The sequence below is a fragment of the Seriola lalandi genome, unplaced genomic scaffold (genome assembly GCF_002814215.2).
Source record: "Seriola lalandi dorsalis isolate HSWRI2012SDOR001 ecotype SW California unplaced genomic scaffold, Sedor1 jcf7180002054330, whole genome shotgun sequence".
NCBI classification, from domain to species: Eukaryota; Metazoa; Chordata; class Actinopteri; order Carangiformes; family Carangidae; genus Seriola; species Seriola lalandi.
In genome coordinates this window covers 685,804-696,544 of record NW_019524883.1, presented here as the reverse complement: position 1 = coordinate 696,544, position 10,741 = coordinate 685,804, and the positions used below count along the sequence as shown (strand labels likewise).

At 40.1% G+C, this 10,741-nt stretch overlaps 1 protein-coding gene across 1 annotated transcript in view; it reads right to left on the bottom strand.

Annotated features, from left to right (window-relative positions):
- The window catches only part of LOC111655683 (uncharacterized), a 10,680-nt gene extending 3,922 nt beyond the window's left edge, over positions 1 to 6,758 (bottom strand). Inside the window, exons 1-8 of the mRNA XM_023407168.2 lie at positions 6,471 to 6,758; positions 5,993 to 6,075; positions 5,611 to 5,719; positions 4,592 to 4,773; positions 4,034 to 4,167; positions 3,748 to 3,934; positions 3,440 to 3,521; positions 1,760 to 1,853 (exon numbers count right to left, since the gene is read on the bottom strand). Coding sequence (XP_023262936.1) covers positions 1,760 to 1,853; positions 3,440 to 3,521; positions 3,748 to 3,934; positions 4,034 to 4,167; positions 4,592 to 4,773; positions 5,611 to 5,719; positions 5,993 to 6,050 — 846 coding nt within the window. The 5' untranslated portion in view covers positions 6,051 to 6,075; positions 6,471 to 6,758. The remainder of the gene's footprint in view (positions 1 to 1,759; positions 1,854 to 3,439; positions 3,522 to 3,747; positions 3,935 to 4,033; positions 4,168 to 4,591; positions 4,774 to 5,610; positions 5,720 to 5,992; positions 6,076 to 6,470) is intronic.
- Between the last annotated feature and the right edge of the window lie 3,983 nt (positions 6,759 to 10,741).

Sequence of the window (10,741 nt, the reverse complement as noted above, 5' to 3'; positions counted from 1 at the left end):
ACTCGCTGGCCTCGCTGTGCTTAAAGAGACAGGCTCCAATTTACCAATTCATTTGCATTCAATAAAATAAAATGAAAGTACCGTTTGTTTTTAAATGCTGGTATAGTACCGTTTTCAAAACTCTAGTATCGCGGTACTATACTGGTACCGGTATACCGTGCAACCCTACATCAATATATAAGAAGTTGATGACAGAGTGAGTTTTAGTGAAAATACAGACGCCACTACAGCAGACTCAGTATCATCTACCTACGCTCAACTCCTACTTTTTCTTCTTTTATTGAAAGTATGTGTATTTAAAAAAAAAAAAAAATATATATATATATATATATATATTTGCTCCTAGGTCTACTGAGTAAGTCCTCATAAAGGCATACACATTTACCGAATGTCATTTATGTCTTCTATAATGAAGATAGAAAGCTCAATGCAGTTGCACCTCCTGATATAATGTGTCTTCATGCCACAGCCATTATCTGTTTTCCTTCACTCTGTATTTTTAGCTTGTGTTTAAATTTATGAATGAGTTTGTGTGTTCTTCTATTTGTAAATCTGCTTAACTTGCTCCATAGGCCACAAAATGTTAATACATTTTTTTTAGCCTGGTTTAGTTTAGACATTTAGTATAGTAGAGCAAAGTACAGCAGTGCACTTCAGGATTTCATTCTCTCTCTTGTACTTCCCCCTCCACAGTGTGTTCTCTGTTATTTGGTGCAGCAGCGCACTCTGCTGAGCAATGTTTGTAACTGCACACAAATCTCACACTAACTGTGGTGTGAGCTGTTTGTCATGAAGTGGCTCATTCAAAAGTAAATATATATATATATATATATATATATATATATATACTGTAGCTGATGCAATGATGTCGTGAGGACAACCTTTGGTGTTTGCAACAGATGGTTAAAAACAAAACTCTGAGAAACAAGTAATGTAACATTATATAAAGATCAGGCCTTTAAGACCTAAACGTACCCTTAGAAAAGCCTTGTCACAATATTAGGATATATAGGATACCACACGGTGTCCAGACTCTTTATGATATTGATATCATAGTGACACACTACAATAGCCTGGAAAGTCTTAACTTTGTTCTTCAACCCTGAGAACCTGATCTCGCTTCTACTGCTTAAAACCTGTTCTTTATTAGGAAATGTAATCTGAAATATTTTAGTTGATTTTAGTGTTATTTAATCCCATGCATGTTTCCAGGCTGTCATGTTTAAGTATCTTTTCAGGACATTTTGAGCCTGTATTGCTGACATAGACATTTAGAAGTGTAGCCTGCACTCCATCAGTTTTGACTTAAAATTGGACTGAAAATTGAATTGAAAATAATAAGTAGTCTATTTTTAGAAGAATTTACATTAGGTGAATGGAAAATACAACCATAAAAACATCACCACTCTGTGCCCATATTAAGTGTAAACAGGCTGTTTTTAACCTCATGCAATGACACATAAAAGACCTGAAACAGAGACACCAGGGGTATTTTCCACTGGGGTGGAACAGGTTAGGGTGTCAGAGACAAAATATCTACCCACAGCATCTCTGATAGATAAAAAAACGAAAAGCCTCTTGAAGCCCCTGCACACTGAGTCATTTGCCTCACGAGGGCCCTTAGCTGTGAATGAAGGGAAAGCCCCATCAAGCGCGGTCCAGATGTGCTAAAAGTCCCCTCTTGGGCAACACCTGCTGGAACATTTTTGAAATTACACACAAAGCTAATCTGAGCTGAGTTTGTTTTGCTTTCTCTTACCTTGAAGTTCCCTCCATGGTTGTGGTAGAGGGGCTTGAAAAACTCATCTGGCTTGGGGATGTATGTGATCAGCTGGAGCTTTTTCTGCCAAAACCTGAAACAGACAAAGAATGGAAATGGAGAATGAAAAATGAAATGACATTTATAACTCAAAAGTGCTGCTTTTCTGATAAGGCTCTTTCGTTTTTCGGTGGTAAATCATAACCACTTATACCGATAGCAGAAAATGACTTTCATGTGAATTATTACACAGCACTAAGCTGAAAACATGATTCTCAGTCACACCTAAGTTATTCTGAACATTAATAAACAGTAAAATGATAAAATAATAAAATAAAAAAATGTATGCCTTATCAGGAGGTTTGAGTTACCGATAAGACGCAGCAAGTGGCACAGTAAGTGTCTTATTGAGCACTCGGAAATATACACTCATTTGCCAGTTTATTAGGTACGACTAGCTTAAACCAATGCAAAAACAATGTTGATTAGATGATTTAGGAATTTTGGAGTCAGTCAAAATGTTCTGGGGAAAAGTGTGTGTCCGGTTGATAAACAGCATCTTAAGAAAAAACAGGTGACTAGAGCTGCCAGCATTTATCTTTAGATGATCTGTTAAATATTATATACAGGAAAGAGCAGCCTATTGTTTATGACACTGAACATCCTCTCCTCTCTGAATGCTGGTTCATGCTCCCTGGATGATGCTTTAAAATTTTACCACGTGAAATCTATTGAACAAACAGCCACCGTCATCCCCAAGTCACGTCAACTTCTGCACATTTATTGCTTTATTGTACTGAACAAGTGTAAAAGCTGTTGCTGGAAAACACCTCAGAGTATGACACAAAACAAATCAACAGCACCACAAACTGCAACCTCTGCTACTAATACCCTGGTTCATTATAAAGAGCATATGTAAGTGGTGCATTGAACCACACCAAAGTCAGAATCACTATGGCGCACAGAAGATACCATCTTATGATACCTGAGTTCATGCTCGATCTGGAGCTCGTCTTTTTTATTCTTGTAACTGTGTGCCCTTGATAAGTGAAGTGTTCTCAGTTCTCAAACCCTGGTGCTCTGCATAACTTCCTATGTCTGCTAGCCATTTCAGTGCAATGTGTCTCTGCACGTACAGTGCTGCAGTGGTTTCTCTACATGTGGGAGGTGATGCCAAGAAAAGTGTTGATTGAAGCAGTGAGAAGACTTGCTAATCATTTACTGGAAGACACAGTGTCGATAACTTTAAGTCTTGATTTGATCTATCTAAGATATGTTGCATGCAATTAATGTAGATTCACTTACGCATAAATTTGAAAAGAGATTTAACCTTTAAACACAATTTACATGTTTTATTTTTTATGATTACTAGTTTGTTCTGTTTAAATATATTCAGTTCTGCAGGTTTCTCCTAAAGCTTGAAGTAAAGACTGTGAGCATCAAGCACCACCGGTTCAAAAACAAACATGAGATGATCTCATGTAGTGAATGTTTTGGATCGGCTAACAACCACCATGTCTTTGAAAATACGGAAACATGACCCACTGAATTGTTGGTCAGGAGGCATCTTGAGAAATGATTAAAGTCCTGAAGGTAACTCCAGTACATTCTTTACAAAGAGATGCTTAAATTCTCACACTTGCAGAAAAACAAAGTAACTCCAGTGTTTACAATACTCACGGCTTTTGTAAGTAACCCAGCAACACGATGCCGAGGATAAGAAAGAGTCCAACCGGGATACACCACCAGTGTTTATTACTTCCTGTAAAGGAGACAAAACGTTTAAATATGTACAGAAAAAACCCCGATATAATAAAAAAACTTAACACTTCCCACATGACCAGCCTCAACAGTGTGACTTAACATGAATAATATGTCATGATCAGGAACCTGAACCACGATTTTATATATATATATATATATATATATACACCCCTGGACGATACGATGATCACAGTTCCGGGTTGGAAGGTACAATGTTCTCTTACCTTCACTCTCTACAGAAGCTCGTGTTCTCCACTCTGCAGTAGCGCTCCACTCACTCCACGGACCATGATAAGTGTTGTCGGGACACATTTTGGCCTGAACATCCACAGTGTAGTTGACATGCAGATGGAATTTGTCATGTTCTAACTCAATGTACTTTTTTTCCATAAAAAGGGGGAGAGCTGGATGCTGTTAGGAAGGAATAAAAAAAACAGAACAGTTTGACAATAACGTCCTGCAAGAGCATCTGAGTTTCTTCTCGTCTTTGTGTTTTTGTTGACGTGTTACCTCCGACAGGTCTTTGCTCTCTCTGATGCGCACACTGTACACCAGACAGTCTTTTTGGTTGTCGCTGTCCCAGGTGATGTTGTAGACTCCATTTGTGTTTGTCACTTGAACATTGGAAGGAGGCTCTGGTTTCACTGTGAAAGTAAAGTCCCAAGGGGACCGGGGAAATATTGTGAAGTTGAACATGCATACAACACTCTACACCGCAAGTGACAGTTAGACATTATTTTTAGCTTAAGTTTTGGTTTGGAGGGTAAAGCAGCTGGGTGAGCAAATGACAATTGGGAAAGTTGCCAGTATGATTTCTTTCATCTCTGGATTTTAATGCGAAGTAATTTGTGAGGACTGTTAGTCACAGGCCGGTTGTATTCAATGAGATTTTACAAGTATTTACAATGAAGAAGTTAATATTTAACACTTGCTGCATTTTAATGCCACTAAACAAGTCATAGGTGATGTCCGTGACCTTTTGTAATGCCTGTGTTATTCTCCTATCTGTTCAGTAGAAATGACAAATACTGAAATGTGAACTCATGTGGTTATAACAGTTCAACTTACCCACATCACACAGTCCCCAGCTGGGTGACTCACTCATTATTTCTCCATTGTCTTGTCGGCTGACTTTAGCTCTACAGACGGTTCCAACTGAGGTAACGTCATCAAAGTTCTTCGGGGCGATTATGCACCAGGACTGAGGCGGTTTGACTTCACAGCTGCCTTCAACCTCTTCATCGTCACCACTGTAACAAAAAAACACAATGATGAAGTGCAGGTACATTCATTATTGATCATTATTGATTAATATGCCAATTATAGTTTTGTCAAGGGGAAGGGGGGAAAGGTCAGGAAATACCGGTTTCCCCACGGTATTCAAAATGCTTGTTATTTTGAATTGAGCTCTCACTCATCACATTCGAGGAGCTTTTTGCTTGATAAATAACTGAAATGATCAACCAATTACCAACATTGTAGTTTAATCTTTATGGTAATTTAGAAACATTAAAATACATTGTTTGTCCACCAGGGAGCACGTATACGAGTTTATTTCTCAACTGTGAAATGTCCCACTCGATCGGCTACGTTTAAACGCCACATCTAGAAAAAATGTTTGTGTGCATCACATGTTTATGTTTAAGTAATGGATAATGTCATGGAAGGATTTTTGCCAAAGCGGGCTCTACTCCTCACACTGATGATAATGAACGTAAGATATACATAAGATAACATCATGACATCAGTGAAGGGCTCTAACACTGAAAACATCCTGATGTATGGTGCTTTGGCGGAAGGTGTGACGTAAGTCAAACATCTTTTGTGGCGTTTCCATGAGTGAAGCGTCTCCATTTTCAAAAATTTCTCACAAAGCAATAACAACTGATGACACTTGATCTATCACAATATTAGTGATGGCACAAAAATAACTCAATGATTAAGTGTCATTTAGAAGCAGAAATCAACAGCTATCTCCCAGACAGCCATCCGCATTAAAACAAGTGGTACTCTAGTAAAGTCATATATGGTATCATACATCAACATAAAACATATTGGTGATCAGCGACGCTGACAACGACTCGTACCTGCAAGTGACTTGGAGTGTGACAGGATGCGTCGGCATCGAGTCTGAGCAGGAACAGTTCAGTAGAGTTTCATAGTCCGTTGAGCAGGTCACAATGCATGAAGACGTGGCTGGAGCAGAAATGAAACGTGTTTTGTGCTGCTGCAGATGCATTTGCTAAATTTAACATTCATGCACTACAAATGTCTGCACTTTAAATTCTTTATTTAACAAGGCGATCCCACTCAAGGTAAGAAGCTCATTTCAAAGGCCACAGCATCAAGACAAATGCACAACAGTGTACAAGAGTAAAATACAAAGCTCATCTTACATTTAAATTGGGGGATTTCTACTAGACTTTCACAACAATACCAGAAAAAGCCTGATTAAACAAGTCGACTCACCATGAATCGACAGCGTGAGGCCCCACAGCATCAATAAGCACACAGGTTTGAGCGCCATGGGGACGACCCACTGTTATCAGCAACTGGATAGAAAGGAGGAAACACAGCAGCTGGAACTAAATATAGACTTATTTGTTATAAATTTGTCTGTGCTAAAAGTAAAAGTTCAAACAAAAAACATAGTTTAATGCTCAAAAAAAAAAAGAAAGAAATAGCCACATCATATTTGATTTGATTTGAGGAAATAGTTATCAGATGGAAAAAGGTTTTAAAATCTACCTACAGCATCAGATGTGGTGAATAAACATCATTAGCATTAACAATAATAACCACATACATTCACAAAAGAGCATCAAGATTTCCATTTACTACTCATAATTACAAGGTAAAAAATGAATAAATAAATGAATTAATAAACATCTCAATAAGAACTGCTCTCAATGTTTTTAAAGCGAATTTTAAGAAGCAACAATCTTACCTCTTTTTGATTTATAATCCTGCCACCTAATCAGTCAGCTAGCTAACGGAGTCACTGATGCACCGCTGCCTGTGTGAGAACGTTTAGTGGAATAATGCTCAGCCTCTGTCACAGGCGTCATCATAACTGGCGTGACTAAGGATGTGGTTTCAGACCCTCTGAGCGGTGTCTGTGTGGTGCCTTTCCACCACATCCACATTGCCGCTATGAATATGCAGTAGTTAACCAGAGGAGGAAAAAAAAGTCAACAGGAAACTGAAACTACCATCAACAAAATAATGTAGTCATCATGTTTGTGTCACTTATAACCAAGACAATTTCTATTTTTTTCTTTTTTCTTCTTTTTTTAAGAACATGCGCCACGCCCCTTTTCAATAGAGGAAATATACCGAGGAACAGATGAACTTTAACCAGCCTCCTCTTCTTCTCAGTTACTGAGCTACTGACTGCCACACGATGTTATACCATTTCATTATTTCAAAGCTCCTCTTTGCTCATGTCGCTTTTAACATTCACTCAGAACCAGATTCCTGTGTCTCAGTACTGAAATTACTCAGAGAGGCTTTGTGGAGCCTTTCAAAAGACCCTTAACATACACCTACATGTCTACGATAAGAGTTTATCAGGGGTTTTCAGAAGCTCCCAGCACAGTGCATTGTGTCTGAAGCTAAATGAGTCATAGTCCTGCTGTGGAGCCCCTCAGAGCTGCTCCCTGTTAATAACAATATTTTCTCTTGATGTTGTTGCCTCTGAGCATCTTGGTGCTTTGAGCTTTGGTGGGACCTGGTGGAACTCAAAAATCGCTACGTAGGCGTGCAAATGTGTCTTGTTTAACGTCACTGCACCAATATTAGTCAAAGCCAAATGCCATTCTATCACACAAACGTACACAAAGCTTCGCATCTGTCGTGCTTTGAAACAGGTTTGTGGTTACAGGACGAACGCATGAGCTGAAAAAAAAAAAGAATTCACCCTCATTCAGCAGCCAGTATATTAAGTGCTCCTGCAATATCTAATGCAACAGAACAACAGCTCACCCACAGATAGATACAAACGGAAATTAATTATTTTCACTGTAGGTTTTTTTATTTCACTGAGGTTGCAGTTTGTAGTGGTGTGAACTGGACTGTGTTGTACTGAGAGGTCTTTCTAATGTGTTTCACACAATTACAAACATGAAAGGGGAAGAATATTACAAAACACATTTTAATATAGTGCAGTCCACCACAACAACGCCACAGACTGTAGCTCCCTCACGAGCATGTGATTAACACCTCACAGGGTTTTTTCTTTTTTTTTTTTTAAATAAAAACTGAATATAGTGAGCTTCTTGAGGCCAGAAGGTGTGGCAGAGCTGTTGTATTGGATTGCATTACATCACACAGGTGTCCCTAGTAAAGTGACCAGGGAGTATACAGTACCTTTATGAAACTGCTCCTGCGACTAATCTAGAACCAGGCAATGGCGTCAGAGCTGGAGTTGGTCCCTGGGTGCTGCAGTGTGGCTGCTGGTCCCTGGGTGCTGCAGTGTGGAGCTGGTCCCTGGGTGCTGCAGTGTGGCTGCTGGTCCCTGGGTGCTGCAGTGTGGAGCTGGTCCCTGGGTGCTGCAGTGTGGAGCTGGTCCCTGGGTGCTGCAGTGTGGCTGCTGGTCCCTGGGTGCTGCAGTTTGGCTGCTGGTCCCTGGGTGCTGCAGTGTGGCTGCTGGTTAGGATGGGAGAACAAATTTCTTCATGAGGAGTTTCGACATAATTTTCCCACACATTCATTCACTGGGGTTGCCAACCTGGAAGGTGCTCTTTAATGTCACGCTGATTGAATGCAATACACTGTAAGGTAGTGATAACTGTTGCATGCTCAGAAAGTGAAGGCCTGAGATGCTCCGACATGCAGCTGCTCTGTCCGCCGGAGCTCAAACCTTCGGGAGTTTGCAGTTATCCGTTTTTAATGCACTTCTGCCAGCTACAGAATACACACGTGCATTTACTCAACGTTCACTGATTTCTGGTTCTTTTAACGCACACTTTACTTTTAACCTTCAAAAAGCATGGGGTGCAGAGCGTTTAACACAAGGCCAGAGATGCAAATTTCACTTGGGTCTCCTGCTCACAATATTCTCAATCTTGTTCTCAGTGTTGAGTGAAATTCGTTTCTGTTGTGTTGACTCATTCCCTGTGTGAGAGATTTGTGAAAGTACAAAGTCGATGGCTGTAATCAGTACGAAGTTACAGGTAAATGGACACACCAGGAAGTGTGTGAGTGATAATCTACCTTTGTTCATTAGAGTCTGCCAACAACGTTCCCCGCTCCCCCTCTCACACGTCTCTCATTTGACGAAGGCCGCCTCAGTGGCAGGCTGATCCTCTTTTACCACAGCGCTGGTCACGGTACTGGCAGGTGAGTCCTAGTCTGTTACTGGTGAGGTGTTTCAACACACAGTGAGAATATTACTCAGCAGGCTCAAGGTGTTGACACTTAGTCTCCCGCAGATATCACAGCCTGCGCTTTTCTTTTCTTCATTTAGTTGGATGCCAATAAATTCTCAGGTGATACAACAATATGAAGCCTGTTACATGGCGAAGGCTGCCCCTCAGTATGCCACAGGGAGAATGCCACCTTCTAAAACTGCCGTTGATGTTTGACCCCAGAGTGCACTGGTGACAGTGCAGTTGAACAAGTAGAGGGGAATACATACAGGCAACAGATTAACCCCCCCACATACATTTTATATTCTAAATATGAATGACCTCCTTCAGTTAGATGTTACAGAGCTTTCCTTACTCCCGACGGCTTTTACACTATTAAATAAACAACCAGCTAATCCCTGACCATATCACATTGAAATCATATGACGTCATGACTTAGTATGGTTTTATGATCTCTCAGAATTGACTTACAGTTTTTTTATGATTGATATTGTGTTATGGTTTTCTGACTTCCCAGCGGAGTCTGACTTCTATGGTTATGTCATGTATTCATGTGAAATCCCACAATGTGCAGTTATACCTAATTTTGCCGTGTGCTGTCTTAATTATATTCACATGTATGACTTTATCGTTGTACGTACAGCATAGATGTATATGTCAATTGGCACACCGCCACCATTCCCGCCCACTCTTCCTTTCAGATGAGTGGGCGAGATATTTTCAGGTGTCTGCCTTGCCTCCACAGCAAGTTTCCAAAATAGGTTTTCAATGATGTTGAAGTCAGGGGACTGTGAACAATCAGAAACCCGGCCCTGCTCACTTTAGTTACTTGACTGACTGCAGGACAGTTGCATCTAGAATTTGCTGATGTTTTCTTGAATCAATTCTGGCCACACAACCCCAAAGCAGAATATTTTGGCAAAGGGACATAACATTTGTTTCATTCACCTGTTATCTTATATCTTCACTTGAACATGACATGACATGACAGGACATGACAGTGCATCACCATCATCAGTGCATCACCAATAAGGGAGAAAATTACGTTTCTGAATTATTTTTGCAGCAGGGGTTCTATCTTTTTATTTTAACTTCAAAAATCAACAAAATATTTAATCTTTTGCTTTCAACTACATATTAAATAATTTTTTTGGAATTGTATTTTATTTTATTTTTGTGGAATACAGCTTGGCTCTTCAGAGGTATTTCCCTTGACAAGATTTAATTTGGGTGGGGGGATCTTGTGGAATTTTCTGGGTAAAAACCAAGTCCCCCAAGAGAATATCAGTATTACTGGTTTCACCTCAAAATATATATTGTTGAACCCCAATGACTGACTGTCACACACACACGCACGCACGTATACGCGCGCGCTCGCGTGTGCACACACAGACACACACACACGCACACACATAGAAAGAGGATGAGCGTGAGACCTAATTTCATTGACGGGAATAGAGGTTGAATATTTGCATGTACTCACAGGGGAACTCCGTCATGACGATGCGCTCGTGTAGTTTTCACATCGTGGACTGAATCTAATCTTAACAACATTGAAAATGTAACGTTGCTATTCGCTCCTTTCTGCTGGGGTTAAATAAACGTGCAGGTTTTGCGAGTTGCCTTGTAATTATTTTTATTTTTTTTTCACGAGAAACAAATGAAAAGTGAAAGAAAGACTGATTCACCCCGACAGGTCACAACCTCCACCACCAGCTCGGTGAAACCACAGCGCCGAAATGTGGAGTAAGTTTATGCAAGTTAAAGGACAAGTTCACAATCAGTTCATGCTCGTGTCCTTCCTGCTGTTCATGCCGGCCATTGAAAAGGAAACATTTCCTGACCAATG